Raw genomic sequence first — 16156 nt, 5'->3', positions numbered from 1 at the left:
AAAAAGGTTGCCTAAAGTAGCTACAGTGTGAGCAAGCAATGATTATAGTACATTCAGGGTTGGGCAGTATTTCAATTACATGTATTTGAAATACGTATTTGAAATACATTATAGTATTTTGTATTTGTATTTCAAATACTACTTGGAAAAGTATTTTGTATTTGGTATTTCAAATACTGCACTCACATGTATTTTGTATTTTGTATTTCAAATACTTCAAGCTTCAAAATACATTTCTACAAAATACATTTTATTAAATTCTATGATCCTAAAATGGGACGTTTTTTTTTTAAATATAATGTACGACTTGTACGAGGGCAAATAGGTACAATGCGCGAGTTATTCTGCGCGGAACTTTTCGTCAACCGCCAGGGGACAAGACGGAAAAACGTTACGGCGCGTTACATGGGGGGGGAGGGGGGTCAAAAATGTCCAAAAATTGCGTTACGTAATACTTGAACGCTCCCATAGGCAAATAATATATTTCATTTTTAATTTACTATTTGCAGCAATGTAGGTTTATATTCAAATTTCGTCAAGTGGATGAAAACTAGAGCTGGACAAAAACAAGCGCAATGACCCTATACGGTTTTAGGAAAGGATATTCGTTAAAAAACTAAATGATTAAACAAAAAAAATGAAAAGTATTTTGTATTTGAAATACATTATTTTAAACACTGTAATTTGTATTTTGTATTTCAAATACCAGTCACCAAAGTAGTTTGTATTTGGTATTTCAAATACTTTTAAAAATGTATTTTGTAATTTGTATTTGAAATACGTGGAAGCCAGTATTTTGCCCAACCCTGAGTACATTATTGTCGAGGCTCGGAAGTAGCTACTTGCAGGCTGAGGATTCGTTTTAAACGGACGACCTTGGGAGTCCGCTTAATTGAATCCGAAGCCAGCAAGTAGCCTTCCAGCCGAGTCATATATACTTAGTGCTTTTCTCAAAAATGGTGCAAGAAACATAAATATCATAGAAACATTTTACAAAAGCAACGTTCTTACGTATATATTTTCACAGAGAAAAGCCCTTGCCGCCTTTTTATTTTTTTAATAAAAAAATAGAAGTGTATTTTTCTGCCGAAAATACGCCAACCTATTTGAGACAACTAAATAGTCGCGGTACTAATCATCTGTTTGGCTGTTTAATGGGCCTGTGCCTTCATTTGATATGGCCATTTGAACTTTTAAAAAGTTTGGAACTCGACAAATAATGGAATTTGTATGCAACATTGCAGTCCCAAAATCGAGACTGCAATGTTTTTAAATTTTTAATTTTTGACTGACCATAAACTCCGCGCTTCGCGACCTATTTTTTAGACGGCAAAGTCGACTTTGCCGTCCATTTTTGAGAATAGTACTTACATTACTACAGAGGCCGGGACAAAAGGGGTTGCCGGCCGAAGACATATAGACGGCCGAGCGAAGCGAGGCCGGATAGGTCTGAGCGCGGGCAACCCCATTTCCCGCCGAGGTATGTATAGTGCTTTTCTCAAACATGCAATGAAATAAATAAAATAAAAAATCCACGAAACCCAAGTTTTATTTACAGAAAACACTAAAAGTAAACTACACCCAAAATATAACTAAACACGTACCTATATCTTTATCACGCGTATGTTTTACACGAGTCGTGTATTTTTACTACCCGTATATTTTCATGTATCTTTGATTTTTTCGCCTTGTATCCGTCTGACTGTCGTTTTCGTCACATAAGTTTACATAGTCTTTCATGTTGATATCATGTTTCACATACATCGTTGCTTTATGCATGGAGAAAATAAGTATAATTTCCACAGTGTTCACGATTTTGTAGTTACTTTCATTTCTTTAAAATATGCCACAAAACTGTTTCTAATAAACTGTAAGCCATTTTTCTTAGATTCTAAAATAATAAAATTGCCATAAGCAACCATATAGATACTTCGTCTTTGACTTGGCGGCAGAGGCAGCAAGTTATTTAAAATCAATTCTGGTGACGCTGCCAATTCCAACTCCTACGATTACAATTAAAATTAATTTCATTATTTTGTCGGGACTCATATTAAAGTGAAAAAATCAACAACGCACCATAAATCCAATAAAACAGAAATACAGAATGAATTTTTTTCAACTTTGCCTCCATAACAATTTAAAAAAATAACTACGCGTGTTTGAGTAGACCTTTTTACCTCTAACGTTTAGATGAAATATTTTAAATGTATTTATTTGTGTAGTTAAATTTATAATTTAAAATTACAGAATTTGGTTACTAATGTATTATTTATTAAGTTCATGTTGATTTTATACAAATAAAACTGCAAATTGTAGCAAACATTGTTTTTTGTTTTTTTTTATAGGCGTAGTGGCAGAGTGTCATTACGAAACATAAAGCAAATACTGCCTCTAGTTTTTTTTAATGGCTGAATGCCACGATGCTGTGTCACAAATATCTGTGAAATGGAAATTAAAAAAAGCGGCCAAGTGCGAGTCGGACTCGCCCATGAAGGGTTCCGTAACAGCAAGTAACATAATAAAATTGCGGTTTACGGTTTATGACGTATTAAAAAAAAACTACTTACCCAATCTTGTTCAAACCAATTTTCGGTGGAAGTTTGCATGGTAATGTACATCATATATTTTTTTTAGTTTTATCATACTCTTATTTTAGAAGTTACAGGGGGGGGGACACACATTTTACCACTTTGGAAGTGTCTCTCGCGTAAACTATTCAGTTTAGAAGAAAATGATATTAGGTACCTCAATATTATTTTTGAAGACCTATCCATAGATACCCCACACGTATGGGTTTGACAAAAAAAATTTTTTTGAGTTTCAGTTCTATGTATGGGGAACCCTAAAAATTTTTTGTTTTTTTTCTATTTTTGTATGAAAATCTTAATGCGGTTCACAGAATACATCTACTTACCAAGTTTCAACAGTATAGTGCTTATAGTTTCGGAACAAAGTGGCTGTGACATACGGACGGACAGACAGACAGACAGACAGACAGACAGACAGACAGACAGACATGACGAATCTATAAGGGTTCCGTTTTTTGCCATTTGGCTACGGAACCCTAAAAAGAGGACTTTGCCGGCCTAGGCCTGCAAGATTTGTATGAAATTCCATTAAATACCTCTTGTCCTAGCCGAACCTGAAACGTCATACTTCGCAGACTATTATAAGGTACATAACATCAATATTTCATTGCATGTTTGAGAAAAAATATATATCTAGAGTCTAGATTTTAGACTATTATTAGATGATCGAGATAAGATAACTCTCATCAAAATAACTCGTGTAAATTCTAACGAGCCACGGGTGTCCACGACTTTTTTGGCTAAGAGCCGTATAAGATAATAAAGCCTATTTATAGGTATGTAACAAGCCTGATGGTTACATTGGAAAGATATGTCTGAGCCCGCAGGCAGAAGGCTAATATACAATGAAAGACCATTCGATTAGCAAGTGGCTAAGAACATAAGATAGGATATACTTAAGCCTGAACAATAGCCGAGTCTGAAGATTGTAATATTTTTCGCATTTTCCCTAAATCAATCAATATGCACAAACCCCGTGTCGCAAACCAGGCATGTAGATCACGCGTCGACCTATTTAGCGGATCTTGCATTTGTTGAATGTACCCTTGCCCACATAATTAACTGACAATTCATACACCTTATTGTGAAGACATAAGATTCAACGATGGTCAGTGGTCAGAGTATGCTGCTGTTAGTTTGTAGTCGGGCCATGTGTAATTGATGCATCATTGCATGCTACTTTCAATTGTTAGGGCTCATTTAGACTGTGCGAGAACCTAGCATGCGAATTTCATTACGTTGATCAGTCGGCTGAATTGATGTAACCTGAATAGGCCGTAAAGCCGTAATGTAACTAAAATTGCATGCGAGTTGGCGCGCCCTCGAAATGAGCCTTTAGGCGATTCGAGTCGAGTGAGACCTAGGCTAGATAACAGGTTTAATGTATCAATCGATCCGATTTGTTTTGAGGACCATATATATATGGGACCCATCGCTTTAAAGCACGCCGGAAGCAACCCTAATTTTTAACCAATTGCAACATTTAGGTATAACAGCAGGTATTTATAATAATAATCTAATTAACAATCACGTTAACAGTAATCATAATGACAATTTGGCGAACTGAAATTCTGACAAAAATGTTGGGTAGAACACCGAGCAAACTTGCCGACTCAGCTTCAAGTCGTGCAATACGGACAAAAACCTTCGGCGAAAGGCCACCGATCAAGTCTTACCTAACGAAATACCCTTTTCGGAACAGCAAGGCGTCCCTGCCCGTGCAAACTTGCCGACTCAGCTTCAAGCCGTGCAATACGCACGAGTCCACCACGGAGACGAAACTTCGGTAACCGTTGCCGGGGGACGCCGCGTCGAAATCATACTGCGGCGCTACCTGAGGAACAGAAAATTTGTGGATTAAGATGTACATAGGTATAGTATATTAATATTACACAGTTACACACCTGCCAAGCGTGGCGATTATGGCATTCACCCCCCATACGGGGGAGGCCTATGTTCAGCAGTGGACGTCTTATGGCTGAGATGATGATGATGATGACACACCTAGGGCAGTAAAGTAAGAGGTGTCTTTCTTATTTACTGGCCGAGGTGTGCATACTATTTTTCTGTTCGACATATAATAGCAGAGAGCAGAGTTCGGAAAGCGGCAACTTCGTTTAGCGCAGCTTGCCGATTGATGACGCAGAACAGAACAGAAAAAAAATTGTACTTTGTGATAAACAGATGGAACTAGTTTTTTGCCTGAATATCACATTCAGAATAAAGTCAATATTTACAATGCCAAATAGTATGATGCTCGTGACTTTCAAATTATTGTGATACAAGATAAAGGAAATGCATAAAACCATTTTTTTTATTACAATCTTGACATTATCAAGGCACAGCTTGGTGATATTAAAATCACCGAAACATGAACTCTTCATTATTACTCAAAGAGTTACGGAAAGATTCTCGATTCTATAATAAGGAGAACCGACACAGATACAAATAATTGAGACACATAGCCCATCAGATTAGCAAGCTAAAATGGCAATGATGTAGCCACGTTAGCTGTAGAAATACTGAGTTAAAATTCCTATGTTTTTAATATAGTCAATGCAAATTATGTACCATACCTAAACCTATAGTCTTATCTTTAGGTATTTTAATAAAAGTAAGCAAAATCTACCCTCAAATGGCTCCTTAAGCCAGTTGGGGGTAGATGAAAACATTACATGATCAAATAATGTAGGTTAAAGTCAGGGGTCGTTCAGTGACTGGTCCAGGCGGTTTTCTATTTGGTCGGTTAGATGATAAATGTTAGAACTACCCGAAAATTTAAAAATTAATTAAATACCTAAAGATACAGAGTGTACATATTATTATGTTTCAGTAAACTTGTAATGGCTAAGTAAGTCAAGCATGTGTGTCATTGTTTACATTATATCTTATCAAGTAGGTGTCAATCATCTGAATGGACAATTAAATAAACAATGCTAATAAATGTCGAGACTAAAGTCCCATTGTTTACACAATGCGCAAAGATTAAATAAAGTATTACTTACAAACACATAGAGAGTATCAAAGTAGGACTAGAAATGAACCTAAGTAAGACAAAGGCAATGACAAATAGCTGGAAAAGACCACTATTTTTTATGTAAACACGTTACAATGAATAAAGGGCTTTTTTTATTTTTATATTTTTTTATTTTTTTAATACAGTATAGTACACATAAAAACATTGACATGAGCTCAAGATTACAACAGTAGTAATAAATTGTATTAACATAATTACTACAGTTGTTTATCTTAATTATATCACCCATGGCCCACTGCATGTGTCTGTTAAGAGTCAGTTGACTCATTGACTGAGTATTTTATTTATAAACCTTAAGTTTGTCCAACAGGAAAACAGACACATCCTTGTAAAGTCTATTGTTCATGGAAGGTCTATTACAATTATAGTTACCTATACATATAAAGACACTAACCAGAATACCTGAGTAAAAGTAGCATAGGGTATGAAGATAAGATATAGACGACCGGTCTGGCCTAGTGGGTAGTGACCCTGCCTGCGAAGCCGATGGTCCTGGGTTCGAATCCCAGTAAGGGCATTTATTTGTATGATGATACAGATATTTGTTCCTGAGTCATGGGTGTTTTTTATGTATTTAAGTATTTGTATATTATATATATCGTTGTCTGAGTACCCACAACACAAGCCTTCTTGAGCTTACTGTGGGACTTAGTCAATCTGTGTAAGAATGTCCTATAATATATTATAGGTAACACGGGAAAACTCGTATGTAGAGAAAAGTGCCTACAAACAGAGAACCCGCCTAGCAGGTAGCTGGTAGTAAATGTGTTAAAACTAGGATGTATGACAAATCCAATTCGGTTAATTAGGAAAATACATCTAGTGTTTTCTCCAGGTTCACCTAAATGATAGTGCGCATACCTAACCTACACTCATAGGAATGTTTTTATTATGTATCAAATTCAATTTAATTACACAAACGGGTCTACCGCGATATAATTCAATTTGTTTAAATTAAACTAGATGAAAATCCGGCTTTGCCCGGGTAAAATAAATAATGATAATAGGTACTCATTTTGAATTGAGTAATTACTTACTTTTAGACTTCAAATCTTCATCATGGCGGTAACATACCTATCTCATCTCAGAAAACTTTAAATCCGTAACTTACAGTATGTATTTAAATACCCTTCACATTTGGTTAAAAATATAAATCACCATTTCCAAGCCTAAAATTTTAAATGCAAATTGGAGTTGTTATTTTATTATAAACCCGTTTTAAAGCCAGCGAACCATAAATCTGAAGGCCTTAAAAATAGCTTGGGCCTTACAATTTATAATATCAAGATGAAGTGTAATATGAGCACACCAAAGTATAATATGAGCTGACAGTGGGCTTATTTAGGACCAGAGGACCTACCGCAAACCACGTTGGACGTGTTTCCTCCCTGTCACACCTACGTACGAATTTACAAGTACGACAAGTCCCTTATAAAATAACTGAGACAAGAACTTTTCAAACTTACCTTGCGCACATGATCCACGAGAGGCCAAACAGTATCTATGTGATCTATGAGCGTCATGAACCCCTGGTACAACCGCTGGCCGTTCTCACTGTCGTCCGGCTGGAAGAACGTCGCGTTGTTCTGACACGAGTCCTTCAGCGCCTCGTACATCGCGTACGACGGCGGAGCCCCGTCCGCCGTCTCCTCGCAGCACAACGCCGCTTTTGCCGGAGACTCCGTAAACGACATCTTCCAGTATTTCGAGTAGTTCACCAAACCGTAACTGATCCCGCGCGCCCCGCGATTAAACAACTTCAGTTTCATCTGCAACGATTTTAATATAAACACCTCACGAAATTATTTGTTATGCATGATAGTGACTATTGAATGAATAATTACAGAATGCGCCGCGATGTGAGGTTACTGCCATTGTGTAACGATTTTGTTGAGCTTCTGTCAACCAATTTATTGGTTATACAGCTGTTCATTATGGGTAATTGAGTTAATTGACGAAATTGCGAATACTTCGCCTTTTCGCAGTGCTCTCTTACGTCAATTATGGCACGAGCGAAGGAGTCAAGGCAAAACGACAGATTGACATTGACAGTTTTTGGTTTGCAGCTTGCAACACTGAACGTACTTTTTCAACATTAAGGTTAATTAAGGTGTAGCTCTACTTGCGTGGAGAAGGTGGAGAAGAGGCGGAGAAGCGATAAACGAATAGTGTTAAAACTTGGCACCGTTGCAATTAATATTATCATATCACAGCATATAAATCAGATCAATAAAATAAAGTCTGAACTTTTTGCAACGTATTCAATAGGCACTTGCTTATTTACATTGACTGACAAATGTCAAGTGTTGCTAAAATAATATAGTATATTAAACAATATCTTAAATTATAATGGAACTTGTATTCTAACTAAATTCTCACATTAACCAAGCGTCGCGGACATAATTAATCATAGGACAATAATCAATCAAACCTTTAGAAATCGAAATTTAGACACACAGGCAAGTTAAAACGCTGTTAGCTCCGTTGATTCGTAAACAACAATTATCATTATCAGCCAGTTACATAATGTTAATAGTGTGTTCATTATCATCTCATCAATTGCATTTAATAGTTTACCTGATCGAAAATGTAAGCTACAAAAAATAAAACTAAATTACTTTCTTAACTTGTATTTGAAATCAACAATTTATTTTGTATTTATAGTCTATCAAGCCATTTCCGTCAGTAGAAATACGAAGCAAATTTAAAAAATGTACGCATCAAGGGTTATAGTACTTATAGTCTCACAGAAAATTTGTTTTTCGCGCCTTTTTCTACTGAAAAGTTGTTTGACTACTTTATAAAATATTATTGTGCTTTCACAAGTTTTACATTGGGACATATACTCGGTCAAGCAAATCTTGTCAGTAGAAAAAGGCGGCAAATTTTAAAAATGTAGGCGCGAAGGGATAATGTCTTATATAAACTTTGAATTTCGCGCCTTTTTCTACTGACAAGATTTGCCTGACCATCTATAGAATAGAAAACATTGGATAGGATTCAAGCGTGTAAATCAGGTATTATTACAGATGGCCAGTTTCTGAACGAACACTGCTCAACTGAATGACATCTATCAACTAGTCACAGACTGTCAGTGTTGCCAACTTGGCATAAATGATGCCAGATCTGGCATATTTTCACTCGCTTTGGCACCAAAATTTTCCATTTAGCATCTGACATATTTTTTAGCATCTCTCTCTCTCTCTCTCTAGCCTTTTTCTACCCTTCGGGTGTAGGCCTCCTTCATTTTACGCCATTTGTCACGGTCTTTTGCAACCTGGAGCCACTTCTTCCCCGCAGTCCTTTTGATGTCGTCGTCCCAACGCATCTTGGGTCTACTTTGGGGACGCTCTTCCCCCCACGGTCGCCACTCAAGTAGTCGTTTACTCCACGAGTCGGTCTTTCTTGCTATATGACCCGCCCATTCCCACTTCAAATTTGCTACGCGTTTCACAACATCCGTGACCTTGCTCTGCTGTCTCAGCCACTCGTTTGTTTTTTAGCATAATTTAGTCTAAGCCAAGTTTGCACCAACTTGGCAGCAACAATATGCGCCATCGCCTTATGTGGTTCATATTTTCATATGAATTTTGACTTTTGTGGACGGATGGACGTCGACGGTCTATATAAAGTTGGTCAAACAGATCTTGTCAGTAGAAAAAGGCGGCAAGTTCGAAAAATGTATGTTTTTGAAGTGTCTAATTTCAAGTGACATTTTAGCATATTTCAATAATCTTTGGCATAAGTCTAGACATTATTCTAGCATTTTTTCAAAATCCCAGTTGGCAGCACTGCAGACTGTCATTGTCAAAGTTGTCAACCCATGCGTATGGCTGTGCTGTGATTGATATTTATTTCTGCATATTACTTAAAATGTTTTAATTCGTAATAAATTTAAAAGTTATATTTGCTATTTACAATGGAAGAAACTTCAATGGAAACTGACGTGCTCGAGCCCATTAATAAAGATATTCCTAATGAATTACTATCGGAGTCTTTAAATACCGGCGCCGAAGAAGTTTTATTTCAATACCCCACGTTATTTGGCGGTAAAACGTTGCTGGAACTATGCAGTTCTTCTTGGTCTAGTTCTCCAAAAGCTAGAGTGGACGTGCAGCCGTATCTACGAGGCTGTAAATGGTCGCCTGATGGTACTTGCTGCCTTTCTGTGGTGAATAATGACGGAGTACATGTAACTGAATTGCCTAGAGATTTGTATACGGAATCGGCGGCCCCAGACCGAACGATAGATGTGTTGGATTCTGTCATACATGTTAAGGAGGCAGGATTGGTTTATGACTTTTGTTGGTATCCAAGCATGAACAGCAGTATTCCTGAAACTTGCTGGTAAGTAATACTGGTAAGTAAGCCAAACCTTATTATATTTATCAAAGCCACAAGTTAAATAAGTAAATACTGGATAATCTTACACATACCACCTACTCAGTAAGCTCAATAAGGCGGTATCGTCTTGGGTTGTCCCATTCGTTTTTCGTCAAGTTCTTAAATTAGTCCTATTCTGCTTTCGTCACTCATTCTACATTCGTCACAATCGTCGGTGGCTTTCAATGTAGAATGAGTGATGAAAGCAGAATAGGACTAATTTAAGAACTTGACGAAAAACGAATGGGACAACCCAAGATGATACCAATAAGGCTATTGGTGTGGGTACTAGTTAAAATATATATACTACATAAAACACTCAGCAATATTCATGATAAAAACACAAGTAAATGCCTTTACCAGGATTTGACCCCAGAACCTTCAACATCATAAGCAGGGTCATTACTAACTAGTAACTATTAGGCTATGGATTCTAACAAATCCAGTTTTTTTTAAATATTAAAATTGAATAATAGCATGTTTTTCAGTTGGACCCGGGTATGTCCTTAAACTATGTCCAGGACCCGGGTATGTCCTTAAACCACGTCCAAGACCACCGGTGGAGGCGGTGGACGGGCAGCAGTGTCCCTCAAATTTGGTGTACTCGTCTGCGATCGCCAACCCGCCTGCCAAGCGTGGCGATTATGGCATTCACCCCCCAAAAAAGGGGTATGTTCAGCAGTGGACGTCTTATGGCTGAGATGATGATGATGGTTTTAAGTTATAAAATATACTAAAATGAGATGAAAGACTTTTTAGTGTAGTGTCATGCTTTAAAGAGACCTAGTTTTGTGAAATGATTATATTTTTGAAAGATATTAAACAGGATAATTAATTAATTATTAATTTAATATTCTTTGTTTAGTTGGCTGACAACAAGACAGAATGCTCCAGTTCAGATGTGGGATGCATTTGACGGTTCCCTGCGGTGTTCATACAGGGGCTTCAACCCTGTGGATGAGATGGAACCTGCTGTGACTATAGCATTTACCCTTGATGGTACTAGGATTGTAGCGGGGTATAAAAAAGTGATAAGGACATTTGATGTCGAAAGGTATGAAATTGCACATTTTTTTTTAAAGATATAACACATTTATTACGTTAAATAATAAAAATTTTAGCTTAGGTATTTCAATACAGTTGTGCGGTAGAAAGACACAATTAAATTGCACATAAAGCTCTATCTATACCATGAAAAAACTGATGGAAAATACTGAAATACAAACTGTTATCAATTATAAAGCCAGATATTTGAATAGAATCATAATTACCAGAGTTTTGTAAATTTAATTTTTGGTACAAGCTTTTATTACTGAATGTACTTTTCTTTCCATAGGTCAATAATACCTACTCCTCAAAACCCCATAGACAATTAGGTTTCGTTGTTTTATCACATAGTTGCTTTGGCCACCTCCTGTCTCCATCATCAGATCAGCTTGTACCATAATATTGCATTGTCAATCTACTAACAAGTGTATACAAATTTTCAGCTTCATTGGAAGTCGGGAAGTGGGTCAAATTTAACTTGCAAGATTTGACCACTACAAACACTGCAAATTAATAAAAAAAAAAACATATTTTCCAACATCAGATATCTAGTCTACCCAATGTTTGATCATTTGAGTCCATCAAAAGTGAAATTTAACAATCATTTCCTTTTCAGACCAGGCAGAGATTGTGCAGAACACAAGATCACATTCCCCGCTTCCTGTTTTGCCATGGACAGCAACATGCTAGCTGTGGGTTCTTGGAACACCACAATAAGCCTCTTCAATGTCAATGAAATGGGTGGTTACAAGAGCATTGGAAAAATGCATGGCCATTCAGGTATAAATAGCTTTTAAATTTATTGATTTTTAGTAAAATACTTTAAAATATTATACCTTTAAACAAGCAATTCTTGTACTCATATACATTTATATATTTTGGGGACCTCAGAAACGGCTTTAAAGATTTCGATGAAATTTGCTATATGGGGGTTTTTGGGGGCGAAAAATCTAGCTAGGTCTTATTTTTGGGAAAACGCACATTTTTAACCGACTTCCAAATCCCAAAGGAGGAGGTTATCAATTCGGTTGTATGTTTTTTATTTTTATTTTTTTTATTTTTTATTTTTGTTACTCCATATCTCCGTCATTACTGGACCGATTTTGAAAATTATTTTTTTGATTATATGTATATGCATACAGATTGGTCCCGTTTTTGTCAAAATCCAGTTCTGATGATGGGATCCATGAGGAATCGACGGAACTCCTCAAATCTTAAAGGCATACATATGGTGATTTTTGTGTTTTTATCAACAAATCAAGCATATACATTCAAAAACGTGACATTTGATGAAGTGGAACTGCTGATGATGATCAGAACGGAACTCTTCAACGACGCATAGTTCACGGTTGGCGATTTGTCCTCTTCGTTATGTTTGTTAAGCAAGTTAAGTTTTTAAGCCACATTTTTGTCAAGCTCGAGTTCTGATGATGGGATCCATGAGGAATCAAGGGAACTCCTCAAATCTTAAAGGCATGCGTATAGAGATTTTTGTATTTTCATCATAAAATCAAGCATTTACATTAAAAACTGTCGCATTTGATGAAGTGGAACTGCTGATGATGACCAGAACAGAACTCTTAAACGACGCATAGTTCACGTTTGGCGATTTTTCCTTTTCGTTATGTTCGTTAAGCAAGTTAAGTTTTTAAGCCACATTTTTGTCAAGCTCGACTTCTGATGATGGGATCCATAAGGAATCGAGGGAACTCCTCAAATATTAAAGGCATACGTATAGATTTTATTTGTATTTTCATCATAAAATCAAGCATTTACATTAAAAACTGTCGCATTTGATGAAGTGGAACTGCTGATGATGACCAGAACAGAACTCTTCAATGACGCATGGTACACGTTTGGTGATTACGAATTTCGATTTTGACTTGGACTGGGACCCGGACTCGGACTCATACCCGGATCCGGTTCGGACCCGGACTCGGAATCGGACTCGGACTTGGACCCGGACTCGGAGCCGGACTCGGAGCCGGTCTCGGACCCGGACACGGACCCGGACTCGGACCCGGACTCGGACCCGGACTCGGACCCGGACTCGGACCCGGACTCGGACCTGGACTCGGACCCGGTCTCGGACCCGGACCTTGACCCAGAAAACTACTATGATACCTTAACTAAATAAACAACTATGATTACCTACCATAAAATTAATGTAGGTATAAAGTACGATGATGCCAATCTTATATAATAATAATAATGGTTCCTCTCTCTGCAGCCCTGACCACCGGTAGCATGGGCCTTGCCCCGCTGCTGGCGGCACCCTAGGTTAGGTTTTTTATAATGTGTTTATATGTATTTTTATTGTTTTGTAAGTGTTTTTATATTTTACTTTTATATTCATATTATAAAAATACCTAACCTAAGACGATAAATAAATAAAGAGAAAATAATAATAAAATGCTTTATTGCACACTACAAAAGAAATGGTACAAAAGTATGAACAGGTACAAATATGTAGGTAACAACAGGCGGACTTATCGCTAAACAGCGATCTCTTCCAGACAACCTTCAGATAGTGAGAAGGCGAAACAAATTCAAGTTAACGGGTGGTGCGAAAATAAAACAAATAATAAAAATAAAATAAAATACATATACTACAAATATAAGAAATAAAAATATACTACATTTATTACTATATAAACATTATATAAATAACAAATAAATATATAGATGACAAAGGAGGCTATAAAACAATAAGGAGTTAAAAAAAAAATTGAGAGGCTTTTAAAAATAGAGAGTGATTTAGCACGTTTGATATCAATAGGCAGAGCATTCCACAGCCGGACAGCGCGAAAACTGAAAGAGTTAATGTAAAATTTTGAAGAAGAAGGAGGGGGAACCAGTAGCAGATTTTGCGAGCAACGAATGGAGGAAAGAAATTTAAACTGAGTTTTGAGATAAAAAGGAGTATTGGGATGAAACAGCGTTACATATAGGAGGGAAAGAATATGTATGTTGCGACGGAAACGGATAGATCTTACTAGCCCCTCCCGCTCCCCCTTAAACCCCCGTACACCGTACGGCATGCGCCATTAAGTGGGTTAGGTTAGGTTTGAACTGCGATCCTCACAGAACCGAACAAGGATTAGGTTAGGTTAGAACTGCGAGCCTTACAGAAACGAAATGCTACTTGAAAAGTGGGTTTGATTAGGTTCGAACTGCGATCCACACAGAACCGAACTGCTGTCTGAGGAGTGGGTTAGGTTAGGCTAGAACTACGACCCTCATGGCTCCTCTTCACGATGGGCCAACGCCGGCCACTCCAAGGGACGCATTTATGCGTTAGAGGGAGCAAGTGATATTGCTATCTCATTCTAGCGCATGGCTGCGTCCCTTGGAGTGGGCGGCGTTGGCCCATCCTGTAGAGGAGCCATTATACAGAAGCGAAGTGCTAATAGAAAAGTGGGTGGTTTTACCTCCTTTTCTACATAGTGTACCATCCACAATAATCTTTCATCGGCCCCCATGGAAGTCGGTTTTTTTTTCTTAAAAATTATTGAGTTTTCATATGTTTTCCGAGTAAAGCTCAGCGACCGCAAAACAAATGGCGCAGGACAGCGCCATCTGTTTTGGATGTATCAAACTAATGGGATTCCCCATGGGTTTTTTCTTGGACTTTATCTCTTTATAACAACTCTTGGTAAAATGTTTTTATGATTTGTTATAACTATTTTACATTTTAGGTGGAATAACACACATGAAATTCACACCAGACGGTCTCAAACTCGTGTCAGGAGCCCGCAAAGACCACAGACTATTAGTCTGGGACATTAGATACTACCGCAGACCACTGAACATCCTGAGCCGAGTAGTCGACACAAATCAGAGGGTATACTTTGATATATCACCGTGTGGGAAGTATCTAGTAACCGGGGGTACTGATGGAATATTGAAGGTTTGGGGAGTGGATGCTGTGGATTGGAAGAATAGTTTAGATGCTACTGATGTTGAAGGAGATAATGCTACTTATAAGGTAAATAATGTTTGGTGTTGTAAGGTATATATTGTTGTTATGAAAAGGTCGAAAGACAGCTAGAGAATAATATTTGTAACTCCATGGGGAGGGGGAGTCCCCTTGCCCCTAGCTAGCCCATCAACTGGCGACGCCCTTGATTGTAACATTAAAATATTCACATTAGTGTCTTTGCTCAAAGATTAAAAGTGCATTTAATTTTACATGTGACTTGAAATGAAATACTTGTTGATTTATATTATGCATTTTTACAATATTTGGTGTATCCTATACTGTCGCTTTTTAATAATTTCAAACCCCATTATTAGGCTGCATTTCCATCAAATAAGTGCGATGATGCGTAGTGAGGGGTGTTTGTTAAGAACTAATAGAATCACTTCATTTACCTATCGTCGTCAATTTGCTATTGGTTCTTAACAAACACATCCTTCGTTACGCAACCTCGCACATAGAGATGATGATGACTCCAGAAGGTGGAAACGCAATCTAAAATAGGCATAGAATTGTTCTTCAGATTACCAATTTCATAAACAAAATTTTTGTTTCAGTTTCCTCTACACAAAGATTGCTGCAACAGTGTGTCTATACACCCCTTTAGGCCCATACTGGCCACCGGCTCCGGCCAGTATCACTTTAAAGACCCTATTCAAGACGCTAGTGAAATTAATGGACAAGTAGGAAGTGAAAGTGTAAAATTAAGTGAAGACTTAAAATATTCGAGCCACGCTGAGAATAGTTTAGTGTTCTGGTGGGTTGGGGATGTACCTGAATTAAGTGATTTAACTTAAAATTTTTAATTGATTAAATTGTATTTATAGATTATCTGCGTATTATTTTCGGATACCAAACAATCCTAGAAAGAGTTGGAAAGGTGATGTTTATCTTGGTGTTTAAATCTCTGCGCAAATCATAGAAGGTAAGTGCTAGTACTTGAATTCGTAATTTTTTTATACTCCTAACTAGGCATAGTTTTACTTGAACACTGCAAAAGGAACAATATAAAAACATCTAAAGCTATTTTTATTAATATTTGGATTAGTATTTAACAATGCCACTTATTCGTCTTTCGTTATTTCGTTCTTAAAGTTCACAGTAACTAATACTTAAGTCCGG

At 37.2% G+C, this 16156-nt stretch overlaps 2 protein-coding genes across 2 annotated transcripts in view; one reads left to right on the top strand and one right to left on the bottom strand.

The window, feature by feature from the left end:
* LOC134671432 (hormone-sensitive lipase) overlaps positions 1-7425 on the bottom strand; it is a 32348-nt gene extending 24923 nt beyond the window's left edge. The window contains exons 1-2 of the mRNA XM_063529291.1: positions 7092-7425; positions 4265-4422 (exon numbers count right to left, since the gene is read on the bottom strand). Of these exons, the coding sequence (XP_063385361.1) occupies positions 4265-4422; positions 7092-7394 (461 nt within the window). The 5' untranslated portion in view covers positions 7395-7425. The remainder of the gene's footprint in view (positions 1-4264; positions 4423-7091) is intronic.
* Positions 7426-9445: 2020 nt separating this feature from the next.
* Positions 9446-15865, top strand: LOC134671412 (telomerase Cajal body protein 1 homolog). The gene is made up of 5 exons (XM_063529266.1): positions 9446-9972; positions 10874-11062; positions 11672-11835; positions 14754-15043; positions 15592-15865. Exons 1-5 carry the CDS (start codon positions 9545-9547, stop codon positions 15829-15831), a joined length of 1311 nt encoding a protein of 436 aa, XP_063385336.1. The 5' UTR covers positions 9446-9544; the 3' UTR covers positions 15832-15865.
* Positions 15866-16156: the final 291 nt, after the last annotated feature.

Source organism: Cydia fagiglandana, chromosome 15 (genome assembly GCF_963556715.1).
Source record: "Cydia fagiglandana chromosome 15, ilCydFagi1.1, whole genome shotgun sequence".
Taxonomy (NCBI): Eukaryota; Metazoa; Arthropoda; class Insecta; order Lepidoptera; family Tortricidae; genus Cydia; species Cydia fagiglandana.
The sequence above is the reverse complement of the archived record's forward strand: the minus strand, read 5'-3'. Positions and strand labels throughout refer to the sequence as shown.